The sequence below is a fragment of the Rosa chinensis genome, chromosome 2, assembly GCF_002994745.2.
Source record: "Rosa chinensis cultivar Old Blush chromosome 2, RchiOBHm-V2, whole genome shotgun sequence".
Lineage (NCBI taxonomy): Eukaryota > Viridiplantae > Streptophyta > Magnoliopsida > Rosales > Rosaceae > Rosa > Rosa chinensis.
The window spans coordinates 11513945-11533077 of record NC_037089.1 but is presented as its reverse complement, the minus strand read 5'-3'; the positions used below and the strand labels follow the sequence as shown (position 1 = coordinate 11533077).

Sequence of the window (19133 nt, the reverse complement as noted above, 5' to 3'; positions counted from 1 at the left end):
AAATGTCAGAACGTAGGACTCCAGTTACCTGAGGAACGGAAGGTTCAAGACACTCGGAGTACGTGAGAGAAAGCATCGAAATTCAGGTAGAGGATTAGGGACTCTCTTCGATGTGTGATTTTATTTCGTTAAGTTGTGTGGCTTGGTTCAGTTAAAATGCGAAGCATACTAACCAAACCGTATGAGAAATGTTGATGGCTTGAGAGCAAAGGGTGACACTGACTTCCTTGGGTTCTATTCCCTTAACCTCTGGAGGGTTGTCTACATCGGTCGGACAGTGAGTGATCACCATGACGACCTGGTTCCGTGTATGTAGCTAGGTAGCGGACATTCTCGCTACACCTACCTGGTTTACAAATTAATTGAGGTAAGGTCGTGTAGTGGGTCCACAGGATCGGCCATCAAGTAAGATTCAGCCGCGTGTTTTTATTTGAGTAACTTGCATCAATTTTCAGGTCAAAATGCAGTTTTAAAAAGTTTGTCGTTCCATGAAATATTTGGTTTAAGCATGTACTTTTATACTGGGCAGCTCAAAAATTTACTTATTTAGTGGTTTTAAATCTAGTCGAGGTAGAGTTCATGTTGAGTAGCGATGACAAGAGCTCACCCCTGCAACAGTGATGCAGGTACTATGCACTGGTGACCAGACAATAGCGGACGGAGTTGGGTGTGCGGAACAAGTTCGGTAAACCAACTTCTGGACTTTATTTTATATTCTATTTCTCAAATTTTATGTTCTGGAACTGTTGGAAACTACCCTAGTGTCAAATCTAGTTGAACTCTTGTTCCTTGAAGTTCGTTATCTTCGGGTGAACATTCATCTCAAGTTCTAGATGAACAAATTGATTTAGTGAATTAAAGAATTTCACCTCAAAATTATTTTCAAGCTCCGTTGTGCGTTTACTCAAAATTTACTAAACAAAATGCCTAGCGGATTTCTAAGACGTAAATCGAGCATTCAGTTTATGTTTTAGAGACTCGCGACACTATGATGTGCTTAAGCTAGTGAGGTGCAGTTTGGGGCATTACACATGTCATGCAACTGTGATATCAAAATTGCTACTCTTCTTCCTCCTGAATCTGAATTTGACCCATCTCACTATGATACTCCACTACCCCCATCCCAAGAACAATCTTTATCTCCAAAAGAGTTCTCGAAAGTTGCAGAAGGAGCGATCTTGGGCTCATCGTCGTCACTGCCAGAGCTAGAAATCCCAATCGAATGGCCCCCCAACATCGAGCTTAGCCTGGACTGGGTCCAGAACCTCATGTTCGTCTTCGATTGGTCTAAAGAAATCTAACACCAACCCAATTCCCGCAGGTTCTTCCCATCCGGGTTTTCGATTCCTTAGTTCTTTGCACCTTTAAGATTCTTCACAAAGAACACAATTGCATCAGGATGAACGACTGCCGAATTTCACATGATCAGTGGTGTGATCGAGAAGAGAGAGAGAGAGAGAGAGAGAGAGAGAGAGAGAGAGAGAGAGAGAGAGAGAGAGAGAGAGAGAGAGACTACCTACTACTAAATTTGGGCTGGGATTCTGAGCAAAGCCTTGCTACAGCTTTTGGGTTCTCAAAATCGACTCAATTGAGAATTGAGAGTTGGAGAAACTGAAATTTGAAGCATGAGAGCTTTAGAAGTGAAGATGAGTTTGAACTTTGAAGACAAGAAACAAGGAGAGTTGGAAGGAAGAAGAAGAGATTGAGTGAAGGGACAAAATTACCCTTTAAAATATGTCGACTGACAGCCACCATAACGGAGTTAACAGCTCCAGGTACTTATGTTAGGTCGGGGTGTGAACATTAGGTACCAATGTGACCTTTTTTAAAAGGTACAGAAGTTATTAATGAAACGAACATTGAGTACTGTTCACATCTTTTTCCCTTTATTTTATTGGAAGAAGGAGATCTGGATTCATGATTTGTATAAATATTTTGTTGAAGAAAAATATATTATAAATAATCAAATGTCAGTTGGCAACAACGTCTACAAGTTGCTAATATAATATTCTTATATTCTGCCATATTTAGTATGTTTACGACAACAAAGTTGGGATATCATAGAACATATAGATTGAGGAGTGAAATCTACACTTTCTATTTTACAATCCACACTTCATATTTCTTTTTTTTTTGAAATAGGGCCAGTACGGCTGCCCTCAAGCCTTGACCATTAATGAAACCTCAGAATACATGGGGGGGGAAATGATACCTAAACCCCAGATTACAATAAGCATAAAGAGAACAGCCCGAGATCATAACGAGAGTCTCTACAGAAAATATGTATTCTAACGAGCACCAATTAGCGAAGAGTGCATCATTGGCTCTTCATATTTCTTTTTTTAGTGTCTTAAGTTTTGTCATTTTGTAGTGTGGATTGTAAACACATGATACTTATATACTATAAAAGGAAACATGGAGTGTGGATTATAAAATGAAGAGTATGAATTTCACTCCATAATATATAATAATGTTGTGCATAACCTACCTTTTTAACGGGGTTAATGATTGTGAAAGGAAGAATGTACTAAGTATAATAAAATTGTCTTGATAAAACTTCCTTCCTGAACATATTTTTGGGTTAAGCACTTAATGGAGTTGTACGTACCATATTCCTCTAATTAAAACTTAAAACTACTGTGAAAAAGATTTGTTCATGCATGGTAATTGGATCGTCAAAATTGTAATTACATGCTTGATATATTGTTTAGCTTTGGAAAAGCTTATCATATGCATCTTATTGCACGCAACTTGTGCCATGAAAACTAAATGGTCCTCTTTTTGCACATATACATTTTATGGATCCATCCGTTGATTGACCAAGTATATTGATCGTGTTATCAATGTTCTCTTTTTCTCTTCTTATTTTCAACAATTCCTTAATCAAGAAACCTTTGATACTTTTGCGGACTGAGAACTGTCAATGATAGTCGATTGACATCGGCAAAGCTCGAAAACCAGACATGAAAGCACTTGATTTGAATATAGAACCATATCTTGATAAGCCAAACTAGAGCTATCTAACATTCTAACTCTTTAGCACTTATAATTGCGTCCTCACTGTTTACTTCTCCTTCACATTTCCTTGAGATCCTGTGACCCCTAAACAATTATATATTACTTTCCTTGTATCAAAAGGCATCTCATTCCTCTCAACGTCGTTATCGTGTCCGCATGTCTAGCTAAAAATGCCGACTTTATTGTGAGCTAGAGACCCTTTTCAATTCCCTTTTCATCATTAATGATAATACCGTCTTTTTTCCTTTGAAAAACCATTGTGAGCCTATAGGGATATAAAGGCTGAGAAAAACAAAGGGATTCCCGATTACATAAACCTTTTTCGGAAAGAATGTTTTAGAAATGGTGGGATGGAATGACGTACTTCACTTTTGCTAAAGAACGACAATGGAATACTGGGAAAAACAAAAGAAGGGGATGTTTGCTGATGAAAAAGAAGAAAAGTCGAAAATCTTATCCAGAGAGGTGTACTTTACACGGCATATAACCTATCACTTGAACCCTAAAAATATGTCAATGAAATGGAAGGTAAATGTCATCATAAATACCTTCAAAGAAACTTCGTTTTCGTTTCAGTAAATGTCACTATATGAGAGTTCGAAATCAACAGTGGCCTAGACGATTATAACAGGAAGAGAATAGGGTGATCGAGTTGTGAAATCTTGTGTTTAACAGTCTTAAGCGACAAACCGAGTAGTTAAAGTTTTCTTTGTTGATGTCGTTGAAACTAGGTCCAATGTATTTTTATTTGTTCCATTGAATAAATTGGTAGATTTATAAATAAAAGACCAAACTCAAATTGGAACATTATAACAGAATGTTGATTACTTTAACCTTAATTTTATCAAGGAAAGGACAACTACGTAGTTGATGGTAAGTCTTTAGTCTTTACCTTGGTGCATGGCTGATGAAAATTGATGCTACTTTCATTTTCACATATTTCATTTTCTTACTTTTTGACCGTCGTCATCTTTGACGTTTTGCATGTATTAGCAATATTTAACCATTATTTCAGAGTCAGATAAGCAACTCGGGGAGACAACTTGCTCTATTTTTTCAAAGAAATACACACACTATATTTCATACTATAGGATTTAGGTTTGAAAACCTTTGCATGCATGTGAGTCTAGTCGAGTCCGATCACTTAATTAAACCAGAGGATTAACTATCCTTTTCCAGATATATATAACATCGCATTGTCACTTGCAAATTAAGCTAAGCTAGCTAGAAATGTTGTCCCACATCGAAAAGCTGAAGAATACTCAAGTATAAAGATACAGTAGCTACGTACGTGTAATCCTTTTCATAAGGTTCTGCACTTCTGCAATTTCGTGGGCACAGATCAGCCATGTGGATTTGTTGGACACCTGGTCGACTAGCTTGGTGGGCATGCCAGTTTGCTACTTTGCTTCTTCTTCTTCTTCTTTTTTAATGAGGTATTCATATCAGATGTTACAGAAAAAGTTAGAGATTGATAGACATGCAAATCTGGGTAAAAGGTGTTGGGTCATCAATCATGAAATAGGAAGTGAAGGCCCCCGGGCGGCTCTCATCAGTCATTGTAGACTCCATTGTTTTCATTGTCTGTCTTCTCAGATATATTTATATATGACTCGACTCGAGTACTAGAGCATTATATATTGTGCATATACGTACCGACTCCACTATCATTGGCATTTTCAGACTCCTTTTCCAACGGAAAAAGAGTCCGTTGTAAGATTAAGACCGAGAGACTCATTCTTACATAGTTAATTGGATGCAACCATATATAGTTTGTTCTAGGCATTTCTTTAATGCTGCCCTTGGCGACAACCTTACAGTAATGCAAGTTGGAGTCTTGGTGTGTGAGCGGTTCCCCCTGCTTACTTTCATTTGAACCTTTCCCTAAAACTGTCATTAACTCATTACCAATTTAACGTCTCGTAAACATAGTTGAAATCAAATTATTATGAAACTTATATGATTCAGTTAGTAGAATGAAAATTTTTCGTATACATGTATCTTAATTAGCTGGTTCTTTAAATAATTGAGTTATTATCACAAATGGTACCTGAACTTATTCTCTATTTTATTGATGGTACCTGAACTTCAATTTTGATCACAACCTAGAACTTTTCGATTTCATTTTAAATGATACCTAGAGCCACTTTCGGTCACTATTCCGGCCAAAATAGCCAAATCAAAAAAAAAAAAAAAAAATAAAAAATAAAAGTTCAAGGAAAGCCTATTACCAAAAAGATCATCGCTATGATCGCAACCCTTGAAATCACCAAAGATCATCATTATGATCGCCTCACATGCCCTTTTTAGTCGGAATAGTGACCTAAGGTGACTCTAGGTACCATTTAAAATGAAATAGAAAAGTTCGGGTACTAGTTGTGATCAAAATTGAAGTTCAAGTATCATCGATAAAATTGAGGTATAATTCAGATACTATTTGTGATTTTTACCTTAAATAATTTCATACTCACATGTGGTTCATCTAGAATAAAAATGATTTGCATACGTTAGCTTTAGTGAAAATCTACTAAAACTTCACCATAACATAACGTTATGCTTTGAAATCTTCATCATATTTCGTCCCATAATAGTTTCCTTATCATGCAAGCTTTCGGTCGAACTAGATTTTGGCTTCGTACATGAAACCAACCATGGCAGCTGCCTAGCTAAATATAAAGCACACCTACCACATTGACTAGCATGTGATTTGCCTCCCATTTGGAGGCAACCTTGGCTTTGGAGGTCATGCAGGAACGGTATACCAAATTACCAATACCAACCACCCTATCAAGCTCTGTCCTTTAGACAAAGTCATTGTGCGATTCAGATTTTGCAATATTTGCTGCATGCATGTGATCGTAGATTAGTGAGGAGAATCTTTTAAGCAAAATGAAACCGCACTAAATATGAATGAGTGGACGACACGTGGGTGTCTCGAAATGCCCTTTGACTCGAATAATTTGCTCCCACCTGGCTCCCCTACCCTTTTGCATGGTCTACAACTAGAGTATTCCTTGCATATTACTTTAGGTCTTTTTTGTTTACACTTTTCTTTTTTTACTAAATCTTATTATACATATTGTACAGAAGGATTAGGAGGTGGTTATGAGTTCTTCTCTAAATTATCTCAAGGCATTTTGAGACGAAACTTTACACTTGTTATGATTAAGACGAGTAAGTTTCGATATACCACATGACATTTCAATGAGTACCATCAAGTTTGTAATAATATGTTAATTATAGATTAGCTTTCTGTGATCATACTACATATGAGTAATGAGTGCTTCATATGATCGTAAACAACGTCGTGAGTGTTTCATATGAGTGTAAACAACTTCGTGACGAGTGTGTTTCTTCCTCACTTTCCCCCATTTTTTCTGTTTATGAGGTTTCTTTCAATTTCTTAGTAACAATGGGTGACGGTATTCTACCGAAATAGTAGACACATATAATAAATAATAGAATACTAATGATTAGAGCCATAGAATTTCTCAATTCTGACACAAGGTACTTATTCGATGTAATAAGTACATTAGATCTAATAGATCGAATTATTTTGCTGTATCCAGCCTGATACCAATCCAACCCATTTCATGAATAAAATGTGACCAATTAACCAACCAACAAAACTACTTGTAGTGTGGATAAATTCACAAGAACTTCAATTAAATCATAATGTGGTTTTTAATTTTTTTTTTTATATTTTTTTTTAAAAAAAGAGGTAAGTAAATCGAGCTCAATCCACTATCATATTATTATTTATTTAAAAAGAATACATTGAAGACGGCATAATACCAAAATTTTGTATTGCATAATAGTTATAGACATGTAATCCCTAACATAATCTACGAACCAATGTTTTGGGAAAGTCATTTATCCATACATAGTTCTAAGAAAATCTATGGTATTTGAATTGAGATCTCATCTATTCTTCTGAATAGAAATATTACTAGACTAATTTGATCACAAACTCTACACATTTGTTTATTAGAGAGCATAGTGAATTGTTTGTTAACTCTGTTTGTCATTTTCCAAGTAATATATTGAAGACCATAGTACGTAAAGGTATACAACTCACATTAACTGAATTCGCAAGGAAAGACAACTGTCACAAGAAAAAAAAGCGGGCCAATCATAAGCTGCCACCGAAGCAAGTTCCAACTAATTTCCAGAGCAAAAGACTGCTTTACCCAACAAAAAGTCATCTTTTAGTCATTCCACAACACTAACCTGAAATCTAATTGGTAGGTAGTAGAGGCCAGAACATCAGAAAAGAAAAAGCTCCCATTGCTACCTCCCTCTTTGTTTATGCATTCTTTTTCTTATAAATAGACTCACCCAGCTGATGATTAAGATTCTCCCACTACTTCCTTAGGCCTCAGCCTCCTCCTCCTTTTCTCCCACTCCTTTTTTTTTTGTGCCAGAAAAACCCAGACACAATGCTCATGCGAACTCCATTTTCCTATTACCTCAGTCTCATTTTTCTCATCATCACCAAAGGTAAAAACACAAGACTTCAACATTTCCATCAATTTTCACCGGGTTTCTCGCAAAATATTTATGATATTAAATATGTTGCTCTGTTTTTGTTTTTGGTTTTGGTTTGCAGGGGTATCAGGAGCTACATTCACCTTCGTAAACAAATGTGACTTCACGGTATGGCCAGGAATTCTAGCCAGCGCCGGTAGTCCTAAGCTGGACAGCACCGGCTTTGAGCTCACCAAAGGCGGCTCCCGCACCTTCCAAGCTCCAACTGGCTGGTCGGGCCGCTTCTGGGCCCGAACCCGCTGCAACTTCGACGCATCCGGCCTTGGCTCGTGTGCCACGGCCGATTGCGGTTCGGGACTGGAGTGCAACGGAGCGGGAGCCGCTCCACCTGCCACCCTAGCCGAGTTCACGCTCGGCTCCGGCGGCACGCTGGATTTTTATGACGTCAGCCTGGTTGATGGTTATAACTTGCCTATGATCGTGGAGGGGAGTGGGGGATCAGGTACGTGTGCCACCACCGGGTGTGCGTCGGACCTCAACCGGAGTTGTCCGAATGAGCTCAAGGTCGTCGACGGCGACGCCTGTAAGAGCGCGTGCGACGCGTTTGGGACGCCGGAGTATTGTTGTAACGGCGCGTATGCTTCACCTGACACATGCAAGCCGTCCATGTACTCGCAGGTGTTTAAGTCGGCTTGTCCCAAGTCGTATAGCTACGCGTATGATGATGCCTCGAGTACGTTTACATGTACCGGGGCGGATTATACAATCACATTTTGTGCTTCACTTCTTCCTAGGTAAGTAGAGACTTGGAAAATTTCTAAATCCTATTACGTTGTCAAACTGTTAATAATGTACATGTTGACGATCAATTTATTAATGTGTTGGCTTGTGCAGTGTAAAGTCCGCAACAAATTCTTCTCCACAAATATCAGGTACTGGGTCAGGGTCGGAATCGGAAGGCGGCACGTCATTGCTAGCAAGTTTGGCAACCGGAGACTCAACTAAAACCCATTCTTCAATTGCTTTCCACAGTGTGTTGATTTTGGTTGTCTCCTTGGCTCTCTCATTTTTACGATTGCAGTAGGCTAGTAGCCACTCATGTACCAACTGATCCACTAAGTGGCATAGTTGAGAGACCAGAGAAAGCGATGCACCAACACCAACAATTCAACTTCATGATGGTGATCTGGGTATTGCCTAGTGGCCCTATTATTACTCATTGAGGAAAATACACAGAATCTAGGATTGTGATTTTGTACACCACCCACTTCTACATTCCACATACTTAATTGATTGTCAAGTACATACGTCTATAATTAATGTATAAGAGCATTTGTTTAGAAATAAAATTTGCTTTTCTTCCCACTGGTTACAGCTTTACGGTCGCGGTTGAACATATTTTACCAAATTTACTCGTAAAGAATGTCATGTCATTAGAAGAATGACTTGAACTAAAAGTACAAATGACTTTGACACTTTGATCCATGGGATACGAGTCTGGAACCTCCTCCAATAAAAACAAAGAGAAAATCTCTCCTCTAAGTTCTCCGAATCAAATTCAACTGAGCGAGAGATTTTTTTCATGAAGCGAAGATATTTGGTAGATTTTTTTCACCCAACACAGGAAATTAGAAATTAGGGTTTTGTCAAATGATGTGTTTGACATGATGACAAGCAAAAAGGTAGTCCTCAAAATGCAACCCAATTACGCAATCACTTTTGAAATGTTGAATGTGTGGCAGAGAGTAGTAGAATGGCCGGATAGGACAGATATCAGAAATGCGTGTAAAGGTCTCCAAGTTAATCATCTCACCCCGGCCTGGAGCCTAAACTGAAGAGAAATACATTGCAGTTCTGAAGGGTTCTTTCTTGGCCGTAAGAAGATCGATCCTGAAACATCGTTATAGTAAGTAAGATAAGCAACGAGTATGACCCGAATTGCCGCCCCATGACTTGGAACCTATGAGTTTGACAGAATCCATGGATATAGTATGTATGTATGTATATGCATATAGAGGTGATTCTTCACCAACTTGTAAGGAGGAACCACAAAAGCAAGCATCACGAAGACAGAAACAAACCAACTTTTTCTTTGAAGATAAGATGATGATTGATTATGACTACTACTGTCCAATTTCAACGGTGCCTCCTAACCCATCTTTTCAATATGTCACCAAGGTAATCACAAAGTTAATTGAGTGAACATTAGTTCACCATCACTTCTCAGTTGGTAAAGAAGCAGTAGAAAGTGGAAATGTGCACATAACATGATTACCTCAAGAAAAGGAAAAAGAAACATAAAAAACCATTTGGTCGAACTCACATCGTGGTTGTGAAGATCAGTGCTTGTAGATGTGAACACAAGTGTTCTAGGACTGAAGATAGAAACCTCACAATCTATAGCTTAGAAATATATCGTTTCGAAAATTATAGGCATAATGCTCAGTTGATAAAATTTACATCTCTTTGCAGTTACCTATATTTTCATACGATTTTCCTTGATAAAAACCTGAACGAGCACAGAATTAAGCATGAGAAGAGGCAAGTCCAGTTTATACAGACAAGCCATGATTGTGCAAGAAGTTAAAGACATAGTGAACTCAGATATGTATTATTTCTCAGCCAAATTGAAAACAACATATTATGAATTTAAAATCACCATCTTATTTATAAGACACCCTGTTTGTCATATACCTATACCCGTCGACAACAATCAAATACCACCATGAAATATATAATCAGTTCTTGCATCTTTTTTTCTTAATGAGTTCTGCACTGACCAAAAAAATTATAAATGACAAAATAAAACAAAATAAAACAAAAAAAAAAAGGGAGTGAAATCTACACTCCCCATTTTACAATCCACACTTCATGTCTTCTTTTTTGGTAAAGCTATGCATTGCATCAGGTTAGTGAGCCAAAATTTCATATAAACAAGTACAATTATAACCAACCACAATATAGCAAGAGTGCAAGGAGACAGACTCATCTTTATAAAAGCTATGAGCACGAGCCAGGACATGTATTTCTTTTTCATTCTGCAGAAAAGGCTTGTTCAGTCCTGTAAACCTGCTGTGAAATAAAACCTCAAAGCAAACAAGACATGTCCACTCCCGGTATGTGTTAATTTAATTGATCAAAAGAGAAGATTATTCAAGGACGGTTCTATTTTAAAGAAAAATGTTTGACTAGATGCTCAGATAAAGATAAGGATTCTTCAGGCATAAGTTTCAAACTTTTAATGTCTTTGATCGTGTTAAAAAGGAAATCACCAATAAATTATATCAAACAAAAGCAGGACCTCATTCTTTCATTATAATTGGCAAATCATAAATCTGTCAAAACCTATAGCTTGATTAGCTTAAAAAGGAAACAACCATATCTTAAATCAACCAATAAAGAAGATTTCATTCTTTCATTTCCAATTGGTAGACTACAAAGATAGGGAGGATCTACCTAACGCGATGCAGTTTACTTGGATCCACCAATTGAGGGCAACAATACCAGTTTAGTCTGTACATTGCAATTCCTATATCCCTAAATGAATTAGTACATTCAATACAGGCTACAACACAGGTCAGCCAACAAAATTTGATCCCACAGAGCCGAAATCTATATTGCCTGAAGTATGTGCAGCTGATGAAGGAATAAGAATCAGATTTATAGTGCAATCCTGACCAATAAGGGATAGCAGTGATCTTTTTCGTAGCTGGGCCAGGAACCATCACCATTCATAAGCTGGTTATGGCGCTTCCAAATTTCTGTATCATAATTTTCTGTTATGCTGAAGCACAAATTACTTTCTTTGATTTTCTCTAGGAACTTGTCTAAGGAGTCTCCTCTTTTAGGACTGAAGAATATAGCTTCAGCGGGCCGCACTTTTTCCAACAAGAATTTGACAATTTGAGCAAGTCCATTGTGGAATTCCTTAAAAAAGGTGCTGTCCATATGGCATATCACGTCAATAAAAAGAAGAGGAAGATAACTCATAGAGACCTAAAAGCATGTTTAATATGCAATTATGTGTGCCATGCATTATGTAGGTACTTAGTACAAGTGAAGCTTGATAGTTAATGAAGAAAACAAAGAGATTAGATGTTGCCAGGTCAGTAAAATTGCAATGCACAAACAAGTTTCCATCAGGCAATCACCTCCTAATCTCAATGAAAGTATTAATTGAATATATATATATATATGTGTGTGTGTGTGTGTGTGTGTGTGTGTGTGTGTGTGTTTATATAGAAAGGAATCACCAGATAAATTTGAGGATGTAAAGTTTATGTGCTAAAGCAGCTAAACAGCTAAAGTTGGACTCAGCTTGACAACCATCATAGCCTCCAAACGAAAATTTCATGTCTTCCAGATAGAAAAAAAAGATCATTGTGCAGTGAAAAGTACATTTTTTTTTTTATGTAGAAAATAAATTACAACACGAAAGAAAAACCCGCACATATTTGTGGTAACTAAGGCACATTATATTGACCAATGACTCCCTTTTTTTTATGGAAATGGTAGAACATAATGAATAATTGCACCCTTGTTGAAATCAGAAATATGGAAGAACATACCAGTCACTCGCAACAATGAGATCAAAAGTGCTAGAGATATTTGATTTTTCATTCTGATTCCAATGCAACATCATAGACTTCACTCTTGTACCACCAAATGCTTTTGAGTTGGCATCAATATTGCGCTGAATATCTAAAAATTAAGGAATATGGACATAACAGGTGATGATTCAATTACTTATAAACTGGTCTAAATCAACACAACAAGATAAACAAGTACATGTTTTCGAATCAATTTGAAAGAAGGAAAAAGAAAAAAAGTATCCATCTGTAGTGCACATTGCTTTGATGACAGAATACAAATACAGACCACATCCATAGTACACATGAAACCCTCCAAGTCAGTCCTAGGCTAAAGACTAAAAATTGAGCAAAGCCTCACTGTATAGTCTTTAAAAACAATATACTTGTATGGGCTCGAACGGGACATGTAACAGTCTGGTTATAACCTGCTAACAGGTAAATGCAAAAGACTTAAGGAATCATCCTTAGTATGATAGTTTCTACTTCACTTATATTGTTGATACTTTATACTTAAAAGTCGAAGGACTTTTCATATGACAATACAGGAGTAATTTGCGCCAATTTATAACGATTTTCAATAGTGCATCAAATGAAAAATATCAGAAACCAGGTATGGATTTGAAGGACAATGCTTGCTTAAAATGCCATAAACTCTAACTTCAAATTCTCAACTAGTTTAGAATCTTGCCCATGACACTTCCCTGTAGTCGTCCTTAAGCAGGCTTGGGATAAACTAAACTGCATCAAAGTCACAAGGAAAGCCACTGCCCCACTTGGGAAAGGTATTTTATCATCTAAAGTGGCTGTGCATTTTCGCAGAAATATTCATTTTGTGTAAACTGTGAATGTGTGTGTGAGTATAACTACAATGCCCATCTTTATCAACTGGCAGCACAATCAAATTAGGATACAATCAACTACTTGGGGATTTCCGTCAGAAATCACAACTTCCGATGCCTCTGTAACTGCTGCAATAACTAGACCAGCTAATCCATATCCTGCCCCAAGCTCAATCACACTCTTAGACCTAAAACCAAGTCACAAAACCGAAACAAAGTAAATCACTCACAAGCAGAATGTACACTGAAAGCGGTCGCCAAACCACCAAAACAGAAAGCTCACAATCTTGACAAAACACCAAAAGAACAATGCAGAAGATAGAGCTTATAAACCTGAACATGTCTGCATTCCGCAAGCAAAAATACGCAAGAGCCTCTTCTGATGGCCACTGACCTGTTCAACACCACACAAAAAAATCTAACTTCAATCAAACTCGCTATTATTGCAAAGCTCATTCACAATCCAAGAACACACAAAATGCAATGCCAAATTGCACCAAAGAAATAAAACTTACAAACAAGCCCGGTATTGTCAATATTGTACTGATTGCAAATCTCAAAGTCACTGAGCTCAGCACGGTCAACCACTCGTTGACTGCACAGAACCCAATCCATCAAACCATTAATAATGCTAAAACTCAAACAATGTATCAACTAACACATAAAGATTGAATCTTTGAGCTCACGTTAGGTAAAGCTTGGGAGCAGAGTCAATGGGGATGGTGTAGCAGGCAGTTGCGTCGGTTAAGTTAGTTGGGTGGTCTTCAACGAGATTAGAGGGTATCAAGTTGAAGCCTTGAGTCGTCTTCCTCGTGATTCGCTTAACCCCAATTGCAGATTGCTCATCTGCTACAGTACACAGAATTCAAATGCATCAGATTTCAAGCTCAATTTTTGATTGAAGAGGAAGAGGGAGAGAGAGAGAGAGAGTTGAGGAAGGGACCGGTTGGTTTTCGAAGAAGGGCTTGACGGAGAATTTTCCATCGGAGAGACGAGGGTTTGGCCGTGGTTGGGGCTCCGGTTTCCATCGTTTCACACTGTTCTGAGTGGATACGGCGTCGTTTCGGCTACAAGTGCTAGAAGTGGTGCTACAAGTGTTTACAGTTTACTAGCTAAATTAGCTGAGCACAGGTTCACTTGACTTTGGGACTCCGGCTATCATGCTACATTGGTAAGAGCCTACATGAACAAAGTAGAGAATGAGAATCACTGCAAGTGGCTTAGTGGTTCTTACCTAGTTGGGTGTGCTCCTCAACTTAGGTTCGAACCCCGAAGCTATCAAAGTGGCCAGGCACTGTGCTGCAATGCACAGTTGGAGCATTTCACATGCGCCGAAGGGGTTTATCTTGGGTCTAGGAAGCCTTTAGATTCCCCTTAACAAAGTCAAAAAAAGTAGAGAATGAGAATAGTGCTATAGTGTATGAATCCAATAAAATGTCACTTTTATTTTGTGAGGCAAATGAATGAATGATGGAAATTTCATATCATTGTAAGGAGATTACTATTATTGTTTCTGAGCCAATGTTATAGATTGGCCAATTAGCACAACAAAATGCTTAGAGAGTTCAGATAGTTGAAGTTTTCCATATAGTATTTTATAGTAAAGAAAATCGTCACTACAATTGAGTTGTTCGGCTATGTAATCTTAGTGGTAAAAATCATTTACTTATGAGTTATGACCATACAAAATTTCTTATCTAATGTTTCATCTCTCTATCAATTACTCTCACTTCTCTACTTCTCTCAATTAAAGTTACCAGACCATTAGGTATTCCGTATTCATCATATATAATGGTACAATCATACAAGTAATCCATATAATGAACTGATCAATGCATATATGAAGACTACAAAGTGTTGAAAGTTGTACAATCATTTTAGTCTGAACCAAGAATGATGATACAAAAGGGAGGTACATATTTGACAATACTTGTGCTTGCCATGAAAAGGTTGTATTTTCCTGATGCCGGAAAACCCATCTTCTTCATGTTCTTGAAATTCTTCTTTCTCCCAGCTACCTCCTTATGCAGTACTTCAAGAGCTCGAATTGCAGAACCTTTAAATTTCGGATTTCACACATCTGCTTGACTTAATTCCTCATAATTTCCTGCTGCGAGTTGGTTTTGGAGTAGTAGCAGTTGTTTCATCCTCTGCAGAAAATGATAGACGCCTAACCACAAACAACGATTTCCACATGCGTCTCATCGCTCTCATTTATGAGACTAATAGCTAAATTTCAGTTGACCACATACTTCCGAGATTAGTTGGGGCCTTGGGGGAATGGTTCAGCAAGAGAAGATACTTCGTCAGCCCCACCGATGACTGCAATTCTGGAGGAAAGACATGAAAATTGAACTTGGCTGTTTGATCAGAGCCCAACAAGCACAGATCTGGGTAGTGCTCCACCCTGTTCCTCCCCATAATAGCCGCCGCAACAGCCACCACTCTCGTCGGCAAAATGTGGGAATTAATAACTTGTGATCCTAGCTTAGTAAACAGATACTCCATGACAACTATTCATCGAGGCTTTCCCAGGATCAAAAGCACGATTACACAAAAAAAACCATGGTACGCTACGTTTGATTTTGTATGAATCACCGGAAGATGAATAAGAAAAGAAGATGAAGGCTAGGAGATGATGCAGCTAGGTTAATTTGGTTTGGTATATATACATGTAAAGGGTAGATAGGGTTTAGTAATGAGAACAGACGGGGTGGATAGGGTTTAGTAATGAGAACAGACGAGAACAGACGGGTACCAGACGGGACAGTTGCTTCAGCTTTAAACCCTAATGTAATCGATGAACATCAACAACTTTCCAGAGTTGAAGGACGATTCATTCAAACCAAAGACTATATATGATCTGGTATATTAAAGACGATATATAGATCGTAAGGTCCATCGATTCAGGCAATTTATACATGTAAAGATTACAAAACTGTTAATTAATACAATGATACAACACAAATTAAGATGAAACCATGCACAAAATTAACATATGAATTTACAAAAGGGATTACACATTACTTGTGCACAAATATATGATTGCTATGAAAAAGTTGCTTAGTATCTTGCTGATACTGCAAATCCCATGATCTTCTTTTTCTTGCTGTCGTAAATCTTGGTGTACACTTTCTTTGTTCTAAAGGCCAACAACACATCCAATACAAGTCCCAAAACAGAAGCAAGGGCCATGATCAAGTTCACAAGCCGGTAACAATGTGACCCAACACAAGTGCTGCCCCCTTCACTGGTTTTTGTAGCTTCAGCATCATAGAGATAACCAGCAAGTAAACCGGAGAAGAGAAAAGAACCCAAAGGAAGGTTGAGGATCAGAATGTTGTACAAAAGACCATAGTATTTGAGACCAAATAGCTCTGAGGCCACTGGGACTGTTATAGTGAGAAGGAACCCATAGCCCATACCCACAAAAATTGAGCCAATGTAGAGAGATCCAGGCATGGCTAGAGCCATGGCTAGGTATCCTAGTGCCATTAGGATCTCAGCAATTGCATTCCAAAATGGCCTAGGCATGGCATGTTTCCTGTTTACAAATAATTAACACGGAGTTAGTTCAGAGTTTATCTGACCGAAAACTAAATAAATATGGTTCAAATATTGAAGAATGGAGCTAGGGAACGTACCCAATGTAGTATTCAGAGATCAGGCCGGAGACTATGCGCCCGAAAAAGCCCCAAATGCTAAGAAGTGAGATGAAAATAGATACCTTTGAGTAGCCGAGTGCCAGCCCCATCTGCGCCATGTTGTTCATGACACACATTGCAGTGCCTGTGCCACAGAGAAAGGACCCAAACAGTATCCAAAAATCAAATGTTTGTAGCATTTGGACTATGTTATGATCGTCCCCAATCGATGGTCTTTGCTTTGATTCTTCAAAATCTGCCACCTTAACTCCTGCTAATTCCTCAGACTTTTCCAAAAGTGCTTTTTGAACAACGAGGGGATTCTCAAGTGTTTTCTGCTCTATATCAAAACTATTAGATCTGGTTGTGCAAAGAAAAGTGTACAAAGGCACACCCAAAGGCATAGCTAGCAAGAAAATTAGTCCTATTGCAAATGCCAAAGATAGAACATGACCATGTGGTTCAGTGATGTCAAAGGTCAAAAGATAGACGGCTACAACAATGGCGAGGATATTGAAGATGTTGAGGACCTCTGCTTCTTGTTTTTCCTCTGATGGACTCGAAGCGGGTGGGGTTTCTTGGAGGAATATGCACGCCGCTATGCAGATAATGGCAGGGACTATAGCAAGCATGAGAAGAAATTTGGAGGGGCTTGAGGAAAATAGAGAAGTGCACAAGTCTGTGAAGATTGCTGTGCTTAATCCTACATAACCCTTGCAGATGCCTGAAACTGGACCTCGGTTTTTTGTGAAATTTCTCATGCAAGTTACTAGCACTGCAGTGTTCATCCATGTTGTGCTGTTGCCCCCCATGCACAAAAATATGCACATCTACAGCCACATAAAAAGAAATGAAATATCATTTCAAAAAAAAGAAAAAAAGAAATGAAATATTCAAATGAAGGATAACGTACGTTGTCTTGTTAGATATCTAACATGTTATATATGTTGTCGCACATTTCATCTATTGTTCAAGTTCAAATCCGTCCACATATTATGTCACACTGTCTGTTAATGGAAATTTTAAGCAGCATTATTGTTAGAGTAATAGGAAATCCAACATACCTGCCAATATGGAAGAGGGCTGATTCTCTCACTAACAACCAGCCATTGATCCGATCATGAGAATTGTAGAAGTCGACAAACGATCTGAAGCCATGCCGGAGAGCAGCCCAAAGGCCTTGCCGATATCTTTGGCGACAGATAAATTGTTGAGTTGAAGCTGTGTAAGCGCCATGAGGGTCTTCAGAGCATGAGAATAGTTTGAGAATGTGTAATTGTTGCCACTGACTGCCTGAACCCAGATGGCTGTTACAAATCCCAACCATTTTTTTGCAGGAGATTTGGGAAATAGGAGAGGATACATAACTAAAAGGGAATCAAAGAAAAAAGTTTTGCAGGAGACAAAGATATGTTTTGCTTACGTCCGAGCTTTGTGGTTGTGCTTATTGGCCATGACCAAGTCATTTATAAATTTTGTTTTGCCTTCATTAATGAGTTGTATTATTGGCCAAACTAATGTTTAATCTAATCTATTTGGTTTAGTACATGGTTTCACAATTCAATGAGCGGTTTTGCAGATAGCTATGGACACTATTGGACATTGATATAGCTACATGCAATGTGATCAGTAAATGTCGTATAAATATATATATATATATATATATATATATATATATATATTTTCATGTGGGCTATGTTAATTAGCTATTTTTATATGTTGTCAAAATGGACTGCAACACAAATGCAATGTCCTATTCATGATCAAGTTGATGATGGTACCCTGTTTTCAAGAGCGGAGGATAAACAAAGAAGTCAAAATCCACAGAAGCAACTGAGAACTAGAATTGTATAAATCTGAGAAGCTCAGCAAAACCACTACCTAAACCAGTATAGGGTTCAAAAACAAAGTAGAAATAAAAAGATAAAGATGCACGGTTCTAGAGTAGGCCAGAATGCCACCTGCAACATTCTTTCTAAAATAGTTTTGTTTGGTATACTACATGTACGGTTTCACAATTCAGTGAATGGTTTTTCCAACTTCCAAGTAGGTTTGAAATCAAATCATAACGGCAAGTTGGTTTCTTGATCAATCATAAAACACAATATATCTTCATCAAGTTGATGAGGATAAACAAGAAATCAAAATCCTCGGACGCAAATGAGGACTAGAACATAACAAAACTCTGTATAAAGAAAAAAGATGGAGATTGAAGGAGGAAGCCGGTAAATTTCGAACTCTTGCTGTGACTGTAACACTCGTTAAAATTAGTTCAAGTGCTACAGCCTTGTTCTGTGTCTATCAAGTCGACTCTTTTACTTATTAGATGTAATCCTAAATTTTTCAATGTCTCGTAACATTAAACTTAAATTTACCATGATGAATTTGAATTTTATCAGTCATAATCTGTGAAGTTATGTAGGTGAAATATTCTTGAGAAAAGAAGAGCAAATTACATATCTGGTGATACGTCTGACAGAAACCAAGGCAATCGTTTCAATGGAAGTTCAGTACCAGCAATCAAGCAAAATTGCTTTGATTCAAATTGCAAG

The 19133-nt window shown here is 37.9% G+C and overlaps 2 protein-coding genes and 1 pseudogene across 3 annotated transcripts; 1 reads left to right on the top strand and 2 right to left on the bottom strand.

Annotated features, from left to right (window-relative positions):
- The first annotated feature begins 7355 nt into the window (after positions 1 to 7355).
- LOC112187999 (thaumatin-like protein 1) lies at positions 7356 to 8871 on the top strand. Its single transcript, XM_024326989.2, has 3 exons — positions 7356 to 7518; positions 7628 to 8300; positions 8401 to 8871. Exons 1-3 carry the CDS (start codon positions 7458 to 7460, stop codon positions 8588 to 8590), a joined length of 924 nt encoding a protein of 307 aa, XP_024182757.1. The 5' UTR covers positions 7356 to 7457; the 3' UTR covers positions 8591 to 8871.
- A 2023-nt stretch (positions 8872 to 10894) lies between these two features.
- LOC112188000 (calmodulin-lysine N-methyltransferase) lies at positions 10895 to 14082 on the bottom strand. 2 transcript variants are annotated; one of them, XM_024326990.2, is made up of 7 exons: positions 13881 to 14082; positions 13624 to 13786; positions 13453 to 13532; positions 13271 to 13331; positions 13010 to 13125; positions 12075 to 12207; positions 10895 to 11446 (listed from the first exon to the last, which is right to left on the bottom strand). In XM_024326990.2, the coding sequence occupies exons 1-7, from the start codon at positions 13963 to 13965 to the stop codon at positions 11167 to 11169; spliced, it is 918 nt and encodes a 305-aa protein (XP_024182758.1). In that variant the 5' UTR covers positions 13966 to 14082; the 3' UTR covers positions 10895 to 11166. The 2 variants fall into 2 exon arrangements, with proteins under 2 accessions (XP_024182758.1, XP_024182759.1); XM_024326991.2 differs by having other exon boundaries at positions 13624 to 13783; positions 13881 to 14077.
- A 1756-nt stretch (positions 14083 to 15838) lies between these two features.
- On the bottom strand, positions 15839 to 18005 carry LOC112184755 (annotated as a pseudogene).
- Between the last annotated feature and the right edge of the window lie 1128 nt (positions 18006 to 19133).

What these genes read in the sequence shown, in the direction of transcription:
- LOC112187999 (XM_024326989.2), top strand. Translation starts at nt 7,458, where the DNA reads ATGCTCATGCGAACTCCATTTTCCTATTACCTCAGTCTCATTTTTCTC. An exon ending in TTTTCTCATCATCACCAAAG is followed by an intron (nt 7,519 to 7,627) that starts GTAAAAACACAA and finishes TTTGGTTTGCAG; the next exon opens with GGGTATCAGGAGCTACATTC. An exon ending in TGTGCTTCACTTCTTCCTAG is followed by an intron (nt 8,301 to 8,400) that starts GTAAGTAGAGAC and finishes TGGCTTGTGCAG; the next exon opens with TGTAAAGTCCGCAACAAATT.
- LOC112188000 (XM_024326990.2), bottom strand. Translation starts at nt 13,965, where the DNA reads ATGGAAACCGGAGCCCCAACCACGGCCAAACCCTCGTCTCTCCGATGG. An exon ending in CCTTCTTCGAAAACCAACCG is followed by an intron (nt 13,787 to 13,880) that starts GTCCCTTCCTCA and finishes TGTGTACTGTAG; the next exon opens with CAGATGAGCAATCTGCAATT. An exon ending in CGGAATGCAGACATGTTCAG is followed by an intron (nt 13,126 to 13,270) that starts GTTTATAAGCTC and finishes ACTTGGTTTTAG; the next exon opens with GTCTAAGAGTGTGATTGAGC.